The 18,719-nt window shown below is 41.6% G+C and overlaps 1 protein-coding gene across 1 annotated transcript in view; it reads left to right on the top strand.

The window, feature by feature from the left end:
• The window catches only part of CACHD1 (cache domain containing 1), a 225,505-nt gene extending 208,418 nt beyond the window's left edge, over positions 1-17,087 (top strand). Inside the window, exons 21-27 of the mRNA XM_007978455.3 lie at positions 26-112; positions 1,014-1,130; positions 2,267-2,418; positions 3,702-3,863; positions 5,378-5,455; positions 6,133-6,234; positions 15,360-17,087. Of these exons, the coding sequence (XP_007976646.1) occupies positions 26-112; positions 1,014-1,130; positions 2,267-2,418; positions 3,702-3,863; positions 5,378-5,455; positions 6,133-6,234; positions 15,360-15,598 (937 nt within the window). The 3' untranslated portion in view covers positions 15,599-17,087. The remainder of the gene's footprint in view (positions 1-25; positions 113-1,013; positions 1,131-2,266; positions 2,419-3,701; positions 3,864-5,377; positions 5,456-6,132; positions 6,235-15,359) is intronic.
• Positions 17,088-18,719: the final 1,632 nt, after the last annotated feature.

The raw sequence follows: 18,719 nt of genomic DNA, 5'->3' as shown, positions 1-18,719 counted from the left end.
TAGTAACTTTCTTTTTGCTCTTCAGAATGGAACAAAACGAATGTGAATGTCCTTGTGAGTGCCCTCTAGAGGTCAATGAGTGCACTGGCAACCTCACCAATGCAGAGAACCGGTAAAATTAATAATAATAATAATAATAATAATAATAATAATAATACATATATAATACTGTGAGTCTCTTATAGATTTGTTTTGAGTTAGGGCATATAAAGATGATTCATTCTAATGATGGAACTGTTCAGTGAGCCAGAATTCAAGCTCAGTAGTGCCATAAAATGATGTCTGTTTTGAGATTTAAATTTAACTGCTGTAAAAGTATTGAGTGTATGTGCTACATACAAAAAAAATGTGAGAATGTTTCAAGCATTTACTAAGTGTCTACCATGTGTTGAGTACTTCATGTATATTAAGTTACTTAGTGTTTTAATTAACCCTGTGATAAATATGCAAGTGTTTTTCACATACGTATGATGTGTTCACACATAATAACAGCATTATTTATTTATATCAGTGACAGATTTTAACACCAGGAAAATAAATTGTGATAAACCCCTTCTCTAGAAATTAAGAGTGTCATGTGTGTTTGTATTGTGTGTGTATATTTGTGTGTTGAGACATGGTCTCACTCTGTTGCTTAGGATGGAGTGCAGTGGCGCAATCATGGCTCATTGCAACCTCTACCTCCAAAGCTCAAGCAAACCTCCCACCTTTCTACCTCTCTCATAGCTGGGACTACAGGCATGTGATTCCCAGGCCTGTCTAAGTTTTGTTGTAGTAGTACTTTTTGTAGAGACAAGGTCTCATCATGTTGCCTAGGCTATTTGTATTATTTCTATTGTACATGAAGGTAAATAAATTGAAGCTCAGTGTTGTTAAGTAATTGATCCAAGGTTACACTAAGTGGCAAAGCCAAGATTCAAGCCCAAATCTGTCTGACTGCTTTAAGGACCAGGAGCATGAGTTTGGAATGTGGGCGGTGGTGGTCTTAACCTCCAGACTTACCTCCTGCACAGAAACCCAAGCTGTGAGGTCCACCAGGAGCCGGTGACATACACAGCTATTGACCCTGGCCTGCAAGATGCTCTTCACCAGTGTGTCAACAGCAGGTGCAGTCAGAGGCTGGAAAGCGGGTAAGCAGAATCTAGTAAAGAATAGAGGTTTTCCAGCTAATATTTATTATTCCCACTCTTCCTGTTTTAAAAAGGTATATCAGTTTTTCAGATCTGAAACTGATTTCCATAAGCCTTTGTCCACCAGGTTAAATGTTGTCTCGTTCCCACTTATTATCCCTATTTAGCATGGGTACCATATGTTAGTAGCCTCATCTGTGAGTGGGAGTTTTTCTTGAAATAAAAGAAGTGTGGAGGGCCATGGCATGAAGCAGCAGGGCAAGGGAGGAGGAACCGGTGAGGTCCAGAAGCAGAGCCCGGTGGTCAAGGCTCTAGGTGTGGTATTTTGGAGATCATTTATTTTCCTTTCTTAGGAAACACATCTGCTTCACGATAGTTTTGGGAACTAAAAACTAGATGTTCCCCACTCTCCCCCAACTCCTCAGGTGGGATTAGGAGTTTGGGACCAGACATTATGGAAATAGTGTCTGTGATAGACTAAGTGAAGGGAAGTTGGTTATTAGCTTATTGTAGCTGTAGATTGCCATTTTATTAAACAGTGTTTCGATGAATAGCTTACTCTAATTTGGGTGTGTATTTTAGCAAAGGAATTGTGGCATCAAACTGATTAATTTGGGATGTTATACAGTAGCCCCAAGTCAATTAGGTTTAGGAAACGCTGACACTGCATATATTCTCTTGAGACAGTCACAATGCATGTAATACACTAAAGGCTCTGAGAGATTGGCAGTGAGGAAACCTGTGGTAACTGGCCAAGTATTTCCAAACTTATTGGACTTTCTTTTTATTTTTTTAAATGACCCCACACTTGGGGGATGTTAGGCCAGAGTCTGACAAACATTGGGGTCATTTCTATTTGGTCTTGTAAGATGATTTTGAATAGCCCTATGATGTGTGGATGTCATTGTTTAATTCACAGACAGCAGTTTTATTTCTCTCCTTTCCAAGCTGTTAACAGGCATAAAACAGTTATTCCCCTGGCAGTCTCTTGCTATTCTCATTTTATAAGGGAAGGAAACTAAAGCTTAAGAAATTCACAGCACTAGTAAGTAATGGAGATCCTGAGAATTGTCTGATGCCAACGCTTAAGTGCTGTCCTCTGCCTTATAGAAGACTAAGTATTGTCTTTCTGGCAGGGACTGTTTTGGGGTGCTGGATTGTGAATGGTGCATGGTGGACAGTGATGGAAAGACTCACCTGGACAAATCCTACTGTGCTCCCCAGAAAGAATGCTTCGGGGGGATTGTGGGAGCCAAAAGTCCCTACGTTGATGACATGGGAGCAATAGGTATGTTTGTTGGATACCCCAACAATTTGATTCTTGAATATACAATTTCTTGCCTATATACTAGGACATCTTAAAATAATCCTCTCCCCAGCTTCCCTGATTCCTTTGCTGGTAGTCTTTAGTTACAAAACCAAGGCAGATAATTACCTTGAGAACTGGCTAAATATTCTGTGCAGAGAGAGTGAGTGGCCATCTGTCCTGCCAAATTTTGCAAGCCTGGAATTCCTTCCCATAAAGCTTGTTCTGAGAACTGTCAGGCCTGGTTTCTGCATGGCCGAACTCTGGAGTCTATTTGGCTATGCATGCCAGCTGGCAGAAGCACAGGGCCGTGTACGGGGTGACCACTGTATGTCTAATACCTGCTGAAACCTTCACTCACAACTTTTGCAAGGTGAAGTCTTATAGCTACAAATCAGTATTTGGGGCCTTGGAGTCAACAGAATCAACAGAAGCCAGAGCTACTCAGTGTAGCTGGGACAACTTAGGATGAAGCACAGGGACACCATGGGGTGGAGAGCTCCCAGGATCAGTCTCCAAGACCTCAGAAATACTGCCAAGATTATATCGCTCACCTGAGATTATTTTCAGTCTTTCCAGAATTAGCACCTAATTCTTAGATGGCAGTAGAGTCAAATATTTAAATCCTTAGTTAATACCTTGATTTTTAACATCACTTACATCAGCCTGTATAGAAGAAAAGCTCATATGTGAGGAAGGATTTTGAGCTTGTATGTTACTACTGAACTAGGTGAGGGTGCATACGTGAAAGTGACTTGGCTCTGAGACATCACTTTATATGCTCACCTGCAGTTCCCTAGCTGGAAAGCACAAATGGCCTTTTAAAGGAAACTCATAAGCTTCGAAACTTGGTCTGGTTAGCACATATTTATTGGACCTGGTGCCTTTTGTTTTAGTGGTTACTCTGTACTAGGTGACTTTTCCTCTTTTCCAAGAGTAACTCATACCCCAGGGAGCTAGGACTCTGTTGGTGTTGGGTGCTGCCTGTGTAAGCAATTCTTCTGGTCTGCTCACTCTTCCCAGCAGTCCTTGCCATTTGTGCTGCTTCTCTGCCTAGGAACCAACACTGGAGAACCAGGAATTAAACGAAGCCTCTGCTCCCATGTTCCCATGCCTCGTGTTTGAGGAACTCAAAGCCTAACTAAGCATCTGTTTATCTTCCCCCAGCCCCCTTCCCACTCTATTCCTTCCCATCTCATCGTCCTTACTTTCTTCCCCACTTGGGAAATCTTAATGAGGAACATCTTCTTGCTCTTTCACTGAAGGTGATGAGGTGATCACATTAAACATGATTAAAAGCGCCCCCGTGGGTCCTGTGGCTGGAGGGATCATGGGATGCATCATGGTCTTGGTCCTGGCGGTGTACGCCTACCGCCACCAGATTCATCGCCGGAGCCATCAGCATATGTCTCCTCTTGCTGCCCAAGGTGAGCTCAAAATGAACCCCACAGGGGAAGCAGCAGCCAGGCTAGAAGGACAGTGGCTGGTTGTGTCAGCCTTTAAGGAATTGTCAGCACAGTGCTATATTTTCAGCTTCTGTGGAGTCATTTTGGAAGTCCCCAAAGCCTGCTTTCTTCTTCAGTGCCTAAACCCTACAAGCTCTATTTTGATCCCCAGAAAAATCCTTGGATCCTCTCCTTACCAGCATTAGCCCCCAGTGGCCTGCTTCTGCAATAAGCCAGCCAGGGGAGCTGGGATGCTGAGTGGGAAATTTTGTTTGTTAGATGTGCTGCCCTTGCCATTCCAAAAAGACAGGCAAATCAAAGATACCCCAGATCACTAGTGGCAAGAGCATAATCTGTTCTATTGCAGCTGCCATTATGTAGTGTGAATAAACACATATTTGAATAATCACATCTCTTAAAACAGGATAAGTCGGCCGAGTGCGGTGGCTCACGCCTGTAATCCCAACACTTTGGGAGGCCGAGGTGGGTGGATCATTTGAGTTCAGGAGTTCAAGACCAGCCTGGCCAACATGGTGAAACCCCGCCTCTACTAAAAATACAAAAATTAGCTGGGCATGGTGGCACACGCCCATAGTCTGAGCTACTTGGGAGGCTGAGGCAAGAGAATCGCTTGAACCCAGGAGATGGAAGCTACAGTGAGCCAAGATCACGCTACTGCATTCCATTCTGGGTGAAAGAGTGAGATTCAATCTGAGGAAAAAAAAAAAAAAAAGTCATTGAAGCCAGGTACAAAATGATTCACCTATAATCATGGCCTCAATACCATGTGCAGTATCTATACTCTGTTTAAGTGCAGTATCTATACTCTGTTTGCAGGGAACAAAACTATTTAAGGCCATCTCCATCCTTCCTAAAACCCCAGTCCCCAGGGAAGTGTTGACCTGACCTTTTTGGAGATGAAGTTAACTCATCTTCCTGGCCGCTTAGCTCACTCTAACAGCTGTAATGGCAGGTTGTTGTTAAAACGTTTCACTATGGCCACAAGCCTGAAGGGGAATCATGGAGTAATGTTGCCTGATTTAGTAACAGGGATAATCACTATGTGCTTCCCTTGGTGAGATTCAGCTAGACTGAGGATGACCGTCGTCCAGTATTAGCTTTTGCCTGGCCTTTTGGAGGCTTTTGTTGCACCATTTTACCAACACAGTCAGTCATGTTTTCAATCCCTTTCCTTCTGTTTCAGTACTTTAGTCGAGGATTAAAGATTTGTTGGCCTCAGTCAACTTCTTTTCTCCTCCTTTCTCAGAAATCTATTTCAGATGTCTCTTGATTACTTGTTCTTCTTGTTTGGATTCCTGCTCCCTCCTCCTTTAAAAAAAAAAAAAGTGGGGCATCAGTTCATTCCCTTCTAAGATGGGATTCATTCTTGATGGAATGCTGTCACCCAGCCATCAAACAAGCGCTCAGCAGGGTATTAAAGCGAGTGATTTTGTTTGATTAAATAGTCATGTTTCTCTCTTTTTAATGATGGGTAGAAATGTCAGTGCGTATGTCCAACCTGGAGAATGACAGAGATGAAAGGGACGATGACAGCCACGAAGACAGAGGCATCAGTGAGTATTCAGCTGCCTTGCTGCAGAATGTGTCAGCAGGAGGCTAATCCAGAATAAATATTCTTTCTTATATCCTTTTGGCTTGTATTAAAATTTAAGAAGCTTTGACACGGTGACTGGGTTTTTTTAGTTGTTTTTTTCTGTCCTTTTTTGTTAGGAGTATGTGTAGGTCTTTGTTTTGTTTTAAAGAATCTCAAAAGATTTTATGATGTTATTTTTTTTTTTTTTTTTTTTTTGCATTAAGTGTGTTGGCCTAAAACAGCTAACCCTTTCCTTTATTTCTCTTGCTCTTTATTTCCCAACCATAGTATTTTAGAAAAGGAAGTTTCAGGGATGCATTTTTTTTTTTAATCCCTTAACTAGTACGTACAACTCAGGGAGGAAAAAAGAGCATTTTGTTTATCAAAAGAGATTTCCATTAGTGTTAAGACAGCCTGGCCTTTACCTACTAGACCACAGCTTCCTGATGCACATTGGAGATATGTCATTAAATACCTCTCACTGCACCAGTTCTAAAATCAACACCCCAATCCCCAGAATTGTTTAAAAAATGATTTATTCTGGCTTTCCAAAGAGAATTCTCCCAGCATGTAAATGAGCCCTCTCAGAGCAAATGTGCTTGAAACTACAGAGATACTGGCATAAGAGTGACATTAACTGTCCTTGACTTCCCACAGTCAGCAACACTCGGTTTATAGCTGCGGTCATCGAACGACATGCACACAGTCCAGAAAGAAGGCGCCGCTACTGGGGTCGATCAGGAACAGAAAGTGATCATGGTAAGGTCTAGCTTCCTGCATTTGAAGACCCGAGGAACCTCGTGTACTCCTGTGGGATGATGCTCACACCCTATTTTGACATGGTTTTCCAAAAAGACACACCCCAGCATGCCACCCTTATAAGAGCCCAAGGACAGTTTTGCTTATGTCTCGGCACTCCTCTGGGCACACAGATTGCTTTCAAGTTTTTCTCCATACAGAAGGATTCATATTGTCTAAATGGAGCCTGCTTGCCATCCCACTTGCTTTTCCATAAAATCTGCATCCTCTTAGGTCCCGCTCTCCAGTGTTGGCTGGCAAACAGCAGGATCTTTAAGGGCTTTTTTAGCCATGTCCCCTTGGGGCATGACAAGAATCTGTGCTGTCCTCCAGCATTCTCTTGCCCTGACCTCTGGCATGGTCTGGGGAGCTCAGAGAAGCCTTCACCAAAGAAGCAAGAAGCAACATTTGCACTGAGCCTTGAGGGGGTGATTAAAGAAAAGGTAGGGGCAAAGAATATTAGCGGCCAAAGGACCAGTGTGTACAAAGTCATGGAGTTGTATAAGTGCCTATAAGATGCTCTGGAAGGGTCAAGGCCAAATTGTGAAGAGGTGCCGAGTGCTAGGTAACTGACAAAATCCACATGCTCTGCCAAAGACTTGGCCATCCCACATGGCTTCTCTCCTTCTCTGAGTCCACATTGCTCATTGTTGCAAAGAACAGCAGATGTATCCCAGTCTGTAAGCATCACTGCCACGGTTCCACAAAAATACAACAGGCATGGGTAGTGCTTTTCCTGCCATTGTAAAATCTTTTTATTTTTTTAAGATAGCTGTTTAATTTTCCAGAAATCTGTATTTTCCTCCCAGAATCAAGTCTCTTTTTTTAATACATAAATAATGTACTTAAGCCTTTTTGACTTAGCTTTTTCCATACCTATCCTGGAAAAAAAAAAAAAAAAGTCCTCCAACAGGGTGTTCCCTATATCTATACTAAAAAATGCAGAAATAGATATTCCTCAAAGCAACCAACATCACCTTTTCCACTACAGCCAGGGCAAAGAAGAGCAGCTAAAGCTCTGTTTTATAAATTGGAGACTGTTAATTTGGGCTTTGAATGACATTATTCCCGCCAACTAAATAGAAACTTCGGGTTTCTATGGAGAACCACAGCAGAACTTAAATTTTTCAGTTTCTTTGACTTTTTTGCTTTTTTGTCTACAAACCTTTGAACCTGCATAAATTCCTGCTGCCAGGCAGTTCTGTGCCTTCTTGTTTGAATAATAAAACAGGTTTGAGGCTACTAAAGTTCAAGAGAAATAATTTCTTATTCAGCAGAAATACTGAATCCTTTTCTCTCTCTGAAATACAGAATCCTTTTTCTCTGTGTTCCTCAATAGGAATTGCATCAATACCAAATTAGGATTCTGAGTGATGTTTATGATGTTCCATTAGCCTCTCCCATTGTCTTAGTGAAATGGCATATGAAGCAACAGCTTAGATAAAAGGAAGGGTGCAGTGTCCGTATCTGAACACTAAGGCATCCAGCTAAGGGCTTGGTTCCTTTCATTTTTCACCATAATTGGATCCCTGTTATCCCCAAGGAATGAAAAATAGTTTCTCATGCAGACAGAATGTAACACCAAAAGAAGGGGAAGGCATTGACACTTCCCATATTCCAAATGCATCATAAAATCAATAGAATTTAAATGCGTGTTGGCATCCCTTGAACCAGTACGTGGGTCACTAAAAATAGTGGCATTGAGTTAATGTCTCTGTGATGCTTAGAGGTGAAGCTATATACACCCATTAAACAAGGAAATCTAATTGTTTTGTCAGCACACTTGCTCATCTGTGTATGCTCTACTCTCCTATTTGGTGGATGTATTGGCATCTGCTATGCACAGTTATGCACTGCATAACAACACTTCGCATATACTACAGGGGTCCCATAAGATTATACTGGAGCTGAAAAATTCCTGTTGCCTAGTGACATCTTGATGATCCTGACCCTGTGTGGGCCTGGGCTAATGTGTGTGTTTGTGTCTTAGTTTTTTGGTGTGTGTGCTTTATTTTTTGAGACGGAGTCTCACTCTTGTTGCCCAAGCTGGAGCACAAAGGCGCGATCTTGGCTCACTGTACTTCAAAACTATCATTCCTTACATATTGAGGATCTCGTTTGTGGTAAAATTTTTTTTTTTTTTTTTGGTATTTTATCTGACATTTAATTATATTCGTGGATTTTCTTTGCTTTTTCTTCTTTTTTTTGGAGATGCTATGTCTTAGTTTTTAACCAAAAAGTTTAAAAAGTGAAACGTAAAAATTTTTAAACTAGAAAAAAAGCTTATAGAATAAGGATATAACGAAAGGAAATATTTTTGCACAGCTGTACAATGTGTCAGTATTTTAACCTGTTATTACAAAATGGTCAAAAAGTTTAAAAAGTTTAAAAGCTTTTAAAGCAAAAAAGTTATAGTAAGCAAAGGTTTATTATTGAAGACAGAAAAAAATGTTTAATAAATTTAGAGTAGCCTAAGTGTATATGGTGTTTATAAAGTCTACAGTAGTACACACTGATGTCCTGGGCCTTCACATTCACTCTACTCACTCACTGGCTCACACAGAGCAACTACCAATCCTGCAAGCTCCATTTATGGTAAGTGTTCTATACAGGTGTACCTTTTTTGTTTTTTGTTTTTTTGAGATGGAGTTTTGCTCTTGTTGCCCAGGCTGGAGTGCAATGGCGCAATCTGGGCTCACCACAACCTTTATCTCCCAGGTTCAAGCGATTCTCCTGCTTCAGCCTCCCGAGTAACTGGGATTACAGGCACGCGCCACCATGCCCAGCTAATTTTGTGTTTTGGGAAGAGACTGGGTTTTTACATGTTGGTCAGGCTGGTCTTGAACTCTCGACCTCAGGTGATCTGCCCACCTCACCCTCCCAAAGTGCTGGGATTACAGGCATGAGCCACTGCACCCGGCCGCAGGTGTACCATTTTAAAAAATCTTTTATACTGTATTCTTCTGGTACCTCTTCTATGTTTAGATATGTAAATACCTATAGTATTACCTACAGTATTGTGTACAATTGTGTTGTAGTTGCCTACAGTATTCAGTGCAGTAACATGTGGCACAGGTTTGTAGCCTAGAAGAATAGGCTATGCCATATAGCTGAGGTGTGTAGTAGGCTATACCATCTAGGTTTGTGAAAGTACACTCTGTGACATTTGTGCAATGATGAAATTGCCTAAGGACACATTTCTCAGGATGTATCTCTGTCATTACACAAGGCATGGCTATACCCTAGTACACTGTGGAGGGGGCTACAGATGGGAGTTGGTACTTCCTCAAGGCAGCTTGGTGTAGAGGAAGAGCTTAGGAGATAGGGTAAAGCCAGTTCACTTTGAAGCCTACTTCTCCCCCTTTTTTTTCCACAAGCTATTGAGACCTTAGTGAGCTACCTTAGACCTGAGTTTCCTAATACTTAAAAGTAGGATTAAAAATTCTTACTGCAGTCTGGGCAATATGGTGAGACCCTGTCTCTATAAAGTAAAAAAATTAGCCACGCATGGTGGTACATGCCTGTAGTCCCAGCTACTCAGGAGACTGAGGTAGGAAGATCACTTGAGCCCAGGAGGTCGAGGTTGCAGTGAGCCATGTTTGCACCACTGCACTCTAGCCGAGAGCTATTTGAGCTCTTTAAGACAGAGCTGTCTCAAAAAACAAAAAAACAAAAAAAAGAAAAAACAAACAAGCAAAAAACCTGCTAGGTGGAGTTGCAATTAGGATGAAATGAAATGACATATGATAGGCACAGTGCTCAGGGTTGACCTCCCTACCTCTGTGCCCACCCTGCCCTGAAGGAATTTACAGTCTAGGAGGAAGCTATAAATGAATGCTTGTATTCATATGCTTGATAAAAGATGGAATATGACAGCTTCCTTAAAAGAGTAGGACAAAGAAGGAAAGGGGCAAGAGTTCACTTTTATCTGCGAGTAAATTAGGGGAGACCCCATGGAGGAATTGGCACTGACTGGCCCTTGAACTGGTAGGATTGTGGCACCATGATTCTGTGCTCCCTGATCAGAGTATTTCCACATGAATCCTTGAGTGTGTTACACAAAGGAAACTCAATTAAGTCTGTAAATACATGACTGCACAACAGCCTAGGCTCTCATGGTATGGTTCAGAGTTGTGATCCTAGAATTGAATTAAAATTGAATGTTACCAAACTAAACTTAGAAACTTTAGGGTGTATTTTTATTTAGAAATATTTTACGTTGCCAACAGAATTTCGTTCTTCAAAAGAATCTAATTTTAATCGTTGTATGTTAAGAAAAACTACTCCAATTGAGAATGTTCTTTGAAAGTAGAATCATTTTGGTCCATAGTCTAAGACCACTTAGAATGACTGATTTTCAGCAGTGTTACCCTCACAAGTGGAGGTTAGAAACAATTACTACCTGTGTATGTTTTCAACTATCTATCTGCTTTGCCCATTTCTCTTAAAAATATCATGTTCTGTCCAATCATCTATTGCCTTATTTTTAAGTCAAAAAACACCTATATGTTATTTGTTCCTTGTGAATTTGTATTTTGGTTACTATCTCATCGGAAACTTTATGTAAGTGTATATTAGGCAACGTTTTTTTCTTTGTAGAGGAAGATTCCCCCTAGTTCGTGGCAAATTCCAAAGTGCTTAAAAAGCAAATTCTGAACCTTAAAAACCTGGTCAAAAAACTTTGTAGATGAACATAAGACCATTTTCTAGAGGTGCACAGATATTATCCTGCAGTTACACTCTGTGGCCACGAGATGGTGAGTGCGTCCCCAGAGGGACGTCACACCCCTTATAATCAAAGGAAGTTTCTTAGGAACTATCAGATAAATATATAAGCAGACTGTCAAAGAACAAAAACCTAATCTCAGCTCTTTTTTATAGTTGCCTGACCTCCTTTCTAAAGCCCATTTCTCACTTGAGATTGTATTTGCAGACACTTTGCTACATAAGCCTTTGGACAGTAAAGAAATTTTTCCTTGGAAGCATTTGCAAATATCCTTTGTGTTTCAAATAGTGCCTCTTCCTCCATGAGTCAGGGACTATGTCTGTCTTAATTCATCACCCTTCCCAGTGCTCAACAGAACTGCCTGGCACTGAGCAAACAATTAACTTGCTGAATAAGAAAATGTGTTTGTCTTTCTCCTGCTTCTCCACAACTTGCTATTCCCTTCTCCCCTGACCCCTTCAGATTTCCATTAATTATTGAAATAAGAGGAAGTTACAGAGGGGTTGAGCAATGGTATCATAGTAAGGAAATTAACTGGAATGGCCGTAGTATGAGAGTTTTACTCTGAAAGCACCTCTGTTGAAGTTCCTATCAGAAAGCAGTAGCAGAAGAGATGGGGGTGCCATCCTGAGATGAAGAGATGGGTGCCCTCCTGAGTTGCCTTGGAGACAGCTGCACCATCACTACCGTCCTGGATATGAATCCAGGACCTGTGACCAGCCAGGTTCAGAGTGTCACTGGATTCTGTTATAACCCCTGGATAGAGCCCACTGTATCCTAGAACGTCTTCATTATTAGATGAGACTAGTGAATGTCGTACCAGGCAAAGCCATAGGTAACTACAAAATTCATTGATGCCATTGCTTTGGGAGTATAGTATACGTTGGTGGGGGGTGGGGCAGCAGTTGTTTTTAAGTTCCTGCTTTGTGTGAGTTACTGTTAAATACTAGGGGTACAAAGATAAATAGGAACTCACTATTTAAGAAAGAATTTGCTAATAGATAGATAGCCTTATACTTTTATTATAATATGGCAAAATCTAAGAGATGTGCACAGAATGCATGTAAAATCACAGAAGGGGCACCAGCCCCCATGTGTGCTGGCAGGACTGGAGGTGGGTGGGGAAAATAGGTTGGGAAAGCTTCCCAGAGAAGACTTTCCAACTGAAGCATGAGGCACAATAGCAAGATGAGGGAAGGTGGGAGGGTGAGCCAAGCAGAAGGGCCACCATGAATCTAACACCTCGAATGCTAACATGAATTATCAGTTAGTGTGTGGGTGCTTGTAAATGAGCAGGGACGGGAAGCTGTCCAGGATGTGTTGGAATAATCACTGGGATTTCGCTAAAATCTTGTTTTCTACTTTAATTCTTTACATATATAGCATAAGGTGGTTTCAACATGCACAGCAGTTTGTGACTTAGGTTTTGCAGCCCAGCATCCGATCTGACACTCCAGACTTAGCACTGCTGAAGCTGAGAAACCTATTCTGGCTCCTGGTCTCTTAATCCTGGGTAAAGGCATCACTATTTGCTCAGCCTCTGAACCTAGAAACCTCGACCTTTTCCAAGGATGTCAGCTCCCTGGCATCTTCACCAGGCAAGTCCATTCAGTTCACCAAATCCGGCCTACTGTACACTTGAACAGTCCACACACTGCAACTGCCCTACTTCAGGTCTTTGCCATCTCCTCGAGGCCCATGCTCCAGCACCCTGTCCTCTGAGCCTCTGATCCCACCTTCCTTCTGTCCAGCCTCCCCTTGCCCCCTGACCACTCCCACTGTCCAATTCTAGATCATAGCTCATAGCTTCAGCCAGCCTTCTTGACCTGGTCTTAGCCTGTCTGTCCAGTGCCATCTCCCACTGCCCCCACCCCCAGCCCCAAGCTTTCACCATTCCCAGAAGCCACCAGAGCCCTTCCAGCTGTTGTACCATTGCATGTACTTGGGCCCTGCTGGAAGTACCTTTACACCCCTGTCTTTACCTACTGAGTCCCGTTTCTCCCATCAGGGCTATCCAATTGTCATCTCCTCAAAGATCTAAGCCAAGTTCATTGGCTTTGGAGTTCCTTTTGTGTGCCTCTGTTTTAGCACATGGGTGTTTCCCCTTCTTGCCCATGGGCCTCTCAGGAGCTGAGGCCTCACCTTAGCCCTTTCCTGTCCAGCCTCTAGCCTGCCACCTGGCACCAAGAAGACACTCAGTCATGGTGGACACATATGTCAGTGAACACTTCCTCTTCTGCCCTGAATTTGCAGATGACACTTCTGAGATTCTGGCTAGACATCTCCACATATGTGACCCGCAGACTCTCAAAATCAAGCTGTGCATAAACAAAATTTGTCTTCTTTCCTGAGACTCAATCTGTGAGTTGTCCTTTCTTATCATTATAAGTTGAAGTTGTAGCCACCTTTCACTACTCCTCACCCCCACAGTCCCCCACATCTGATGACTTCCAATTTCTCTTGCCTCCACCACTGAGATAGCTTTTAAATCTGTCCAATCCCACTGCCCTAGTTTTAATTCTCTATCCCTCACGTGGGCTGTTGAAATAACCTCCTAACTGCTCACTGTCTTTCCTTTCCCTTCATCTCCCAAACCACCATCCTCTAAACACAAATGATCATGCCATTTTTTGGCCTGCTCAGAATCTTGTGCGGTCTCTCCATTTGCTACTCTTCGGCATGGGCTTTATGATCTGACTCAACTTTCTGCCTCCCACCTGCCCTACTCTCCAGCTACCTGCTAGCACTCATCCAAGCCACGTGGAACAGGGATGGCCTTTATATCCACACCTCTATGGCTGTGGTCATCCTGTTCCTTTCTTCATATCCGCTTATCAAACTCCTACTCATCCACTTCAGTCCGACTAAAATATACATTCTCTGAAGATTCCTTATTCCCCTAGCCAGAATTAGATATTCCCTCTTCTGGATTTTAATTATACCTCAGTTATAGCACTTACCATTATCTGTGTAAGAGGAAGCTTTGCTTTGTGAGCATCTGTCTCAAACTCAACTGTGAAGTCATTAAGGAAAGGTGACGTCTCGTATTCGTGTTTCCTCATCTCCCGCTCCAGCCCCATAATGGTCTTCAATAAATGAATAATTGAATGACCAATGCTTCTATTTGTTTCATTTCTCAAACACGAGCTTTTGAGCTCCCTGTGCCAGGACCAGGCTTTCATCTTTGTATGTCTTCCAGTGCCCAGCACAGTGACTTGTATACTGTAGGTACACGGTAAATATTTGCTAAGTTGGACTGACAGCTATATAATTCTATCATTTGAGTAACGTTTCACTGAGGACAGAATTTTTGCACAGAGCATACAGTTTCAGCCACAAATGACTCCTGCTTGGCTGCATGCAAGAACGTCAGTTTTGCAGCCGTGAATGTGACTAGCACTACCCACGGGTAAGTGCTGATTGATGCTAACTGTAGATGCAGTGGAAATATTAATGAGCTGTCACTTCTCAAAATGTTTAAAGGAGATTTTTGCAATATTTAAAAACATGCCAGGAATCTGAGAATGGAATCCTTTGATCAGCAAGGACATTTGCCTTTGAAACATGTATTACTTAGAATACCAAAAGAAATTAAATTTAAATGGGGGAGGTGGGGCAGTTAACACAGAGAATAGTTGATTCCACAGCTAGTTGCCGTGGGTATACGTGGAGTTAGTGTTTCATTAGGCACCAGAACTTTGGGCAAGTTCCTTAACGTCTCTGAACATCATTTTCCTGAATTGTAAAATGGATATTAAAATATATCGTTAATGGTGTGCAAGAATTGCCTGACACAAGTGCCTGCTACCGAGCAAGTATGCAGGTGATGGTGGGGGTTCTTTTTGTTCTATTGTGGCATCACACTCAGGCATTTTGAAGACCAGATTTCCCCACCAGCCCCAATGGATCTGAGTCCTGTTCAGATCTTCTTCTTGAGGCTGCCCATTTTTTGGATTTCTTTAATAAAAAAGATCATCTTTATCTTAGGTACAAGTGTAGAAAGGTAGGTCCCCAGTGGTGGCTAGCCATGGATGATGGGATGTAGGGTGATTTTCATTTTTGTGTTGCCAGTTTGGGGATTTGGGATGAGGGTTCTGGTTTTGTTTTTTTTTTTCTCTCCATACTTTCTCAGCTGTCTAAAGTGGTTATGTATGTATTGTGTCATTGTTTTAAGGGAAAAAAGAGTTATCACTAAATCTCTTTAAAGATAAATTACTTTAGCATCTGCTGACAGTCAGCCAGTATTTGCACCTATGTATTGCAAAGGCAGGAATACCTCCCAGTGCCCTAGAAATTTAAGTGAATCTTCTCTCTGCGTCTTGAAGCTCTCAGCTGTGTGTTTGTTTCGTTCTTTTTCTAGGTTACAGCACCATGAGCCCGCAGGAGGACAGTGAAAATCCTCCATGCAACAATGACCCCTTGTCAGCCGGGGTCGATGTGGGAAACCATGATGAGGACCTAGACCTGGATACCCCCCCTCAGACTGCTGCCCTACTAAGTCACAAGTTCCACCACTACCGGTCACACCACCCTACACTTCATCATAGCCACCACTTACAGGCGGCCGTGACAGTACACACTGTTGATGCAGAATGCTAACGATCTCCTCACCTCCACGCCAAGACAAGATCTGGGAGCTACAGAATGTTCTGGAAAGAAAAAGAACCAGCTTAAAACCCACAGCAAGAGACTCCCTCGTGTTCGTACTTTGTGCAGAGTTGTTTGAGTCATTTCCTGCCTGATGACATGGTTAAAAACAAGAGAAACAACAACACAGTCACATTTGTGAAGACGTGAGGCTGGTTCTGAAATGGAGGGGAAATAAGCCTGATGAACGAACCTGCCATAACACTAATGGAAGGGAACAGAAGGCGAGCCTCCAAACACAGAGACGGAACCTGCAAGTGAAGCTGAGCCAGAGGAATGTTCCGAAGAGCCAGAAGCATTCAGCTCTCCTTAACTGGAAGAGAGAAAAATCTGCTCACCCAGAGACTGGAATGTGGCACATGCAGATACAAATGTGTGCGTTGAAGATTTCACTTTGTTTCTTAGCGGTACCTGGATACCACAGTTGCTGTATGGAACTCATGTTATGCTCTAAACGATGCATCTCAAAATTTCTAAGTAAAGGATTATTTTTCTACTATTTATTGAACTTTCAAATATTCTCAAACTTTGGGGAAAAGGAAAGGAAACACAGGAGAAGTTTTCAGCAGTTGCCCCGAGCTATTTTGTGTGTAATGAAGTGATTCTTTGATTAAGGAGCTCTATTTCTTATTTAACTGATATCCCACTGCCCCACTCCACAAAATAGGAAAATGAAGAAATCTTTCCCTCTGACTTGTTTACATCATTTCATGGAAACACATCTTTATTTGTAATGCAGTATTCTTTCTCTGTGTTTGACAGAGATGGGGAAGGGCAGAGGAATCTAAGAGGTTTTAAAAGAAATGTTACGTTTCTTATGACTTGTTTCCACTCCTCGCACAATGCTAGTCTTAGGTTTCTACGAAACCTAATGTTAGAACCGCACCCTTTCAGCTAAGGGAGGGTTGGATTTATTTTCCTTGTTTTAGAGACTACAAATTTTTAAATGTCCCATTTCGACTGAGAATACTGACATATAAGGGAAGAAGTTTTCTAAATTGTGAATGTCTGGTTCTTAATTAAAGATTTTTTTTTAATATTACAGTTAAAAGCTGCTGCCAGTTATCCAAGACATTATCCACCAAACTGCTTTGTGATTTATACAGGGACTAATCAAATCTGGCTACTATAACATGGGGCATTGTAACTTTAAAGTAGTGTTTTAATTACAGTGATGTATTTTAGACTCACATTTTGTGATTCAAATATGTTATAAAGACATTCTTGCACCGTGGTAAAGAATGTGTGTGGTAAATCTCCGTTTATATGTAGTTGGAAAAAATTCACTGAATGATGTTTTAATGATAGGGTGTTATGATACAGTGTAAAAAACAATTGGTTCTTCAGCAGTACAGAAAGTAAACTATATATGTGCTATCAGGAAACCCCTTCATACTGTGTATAAAATTGCAGTCTAGTGAAATAAACTGTATGCAACAGACCATTTTAGTGGCTACAGTGATTGTTAATGTACCACTCCTTGTGCCTCTAGGCAAGTTACATTCACTTTGTAACCTAGCAGGTCAGTTGCCAAACTGAAAATAGACCTCTTTTCAATGCTACAGTCAACTTCTAGGGCTTCTTGACCATCTAGATCAAATATGCAAACAACTTAACAATATAATGGGATAAAAATGTGTAGAACATAGCTCTCCCTTCCTGAGCGTCTGTATCCATGTCACTAATAATAAATGGTTCTTCTCTAACTGCTAGAAGGATTGAGTTAGTTTCCTACCTTCCCAGAAATTAAACTTCCTCATAGGATACTAGTTCGTTTCCTAAAGTTGAGAAACTCTGTGTTAAGAAATTGATTGAGGAGGGAGAAGTGGAGTGGAAACTTGGTGGTTTCAAGAAAAGAATCACAAAACTTAGAGCTTAAAAATGAAATAGGTACCATCTATACAAACACAATAACAAAATATATTTTGTATCTTTTGGGTTTTTTTGTTTGTTTTCATTTTTGAGATGGGATCTTGCTGTGTCACCCAGGCTGGAGTGTAGCGGCGTGATCTCTCAGCTCTCTGCAACCTCTGCCTCCTGGGTTCAAGTGATTCTCCTGCCTCAGCCTCCTGAGTAGCTGGGATTATAGGTACTTGCCACCAGGCTCGGCTAATTTTTGTATTTTTAATACAGACTGGGTTTCGCCATGTTGGCCATGCTGGTCTCGAACTCCTGACCTCAAATGATCATCCACCTCGGCATCCCAAAGTGCTAGGATGAGCCACCGTGCCCAGCGCATTTTATATCATTTGTGATAAGAGTTTTTCCTGTTCCAAACTTGAGAGGAAAGTAATTGAATGTTTATACCTAAACCAAAACATTGCCGAGTTTTAAAGATCCTGTGAAATATGACATACAGGTTGAAGTTTTGATCTTCTATAATTATCTTTTATCTAATCCAAGGGTTACATATAATGTCATTTAAACATTCGTTGTCATTGTTTAAATGGCAAAATGTGTTTCCAGAGATTTTTTATCATGGTGCCAGTTAACAGTGTTTGTTAAACATGAGTCTTCCCTGAGATCCTGAAGGAGGTCCTACCAATATCTTTTCATTCACCAAAGCCTCCTGCTGCCAGTAACCAACATTGCTTATCAATGTTGATAAGTATCAAAACTAAGGAGATTCCAGGTCACTTTATATAACTAGGAAAAAAATGTCCTATTGTAGCCCAAGGAAAACACGGCTCAGGCTCATGCTAGTCCTCATGGCATATACAGTTCATCTGCTTTTCAGATAGGTTTATTTTAGAAATTTTGTAAACTATACTGTAGGGTATGTTTTTTCCTCCAGTTGATTGAATACTCATCTAAACCTCATTGATAGTATATTTGAAAAACTTAGGCAATATGAACTTGTTTTGCCTATCAGAGTGACTGGTATGTGGAAAGAAGTCCTGAAATACCACAAGTTCTTTATCCCATGGTGATGGACTGCCCTAATGATTACATTTTTTAAAATGTGTATCTGGCAGAATAATTATATTCTTAAAACATGCCAGCCGGGTCCAGGTGCCATGTCTCTCACCTGTAATCCCAGCATTTTGGAAGGCTGAAGTGGGTGGATCACATG

This window comes from Chlorocebus sabaeus, chromosome 20 (assembly GCF_047675955.1).
Source record: "Chlorocebus sabaeus isolate Y175 chromosome 20, mChlSab1.0.hap1, whole genome shotgun sequence".
Classification (NCBI taxonomy): Eukaryota; Metazoa; Chordata; class Mammalia; order Primates; family Cercopithecidae; genus Chlorocebus; species Chlorocebus sabaeus.
The sequence above is the reverse complement of the archived record's forward strand: the minus strand, read 5'-3'. Positions and strand labels throughout refer to the sequence as shown.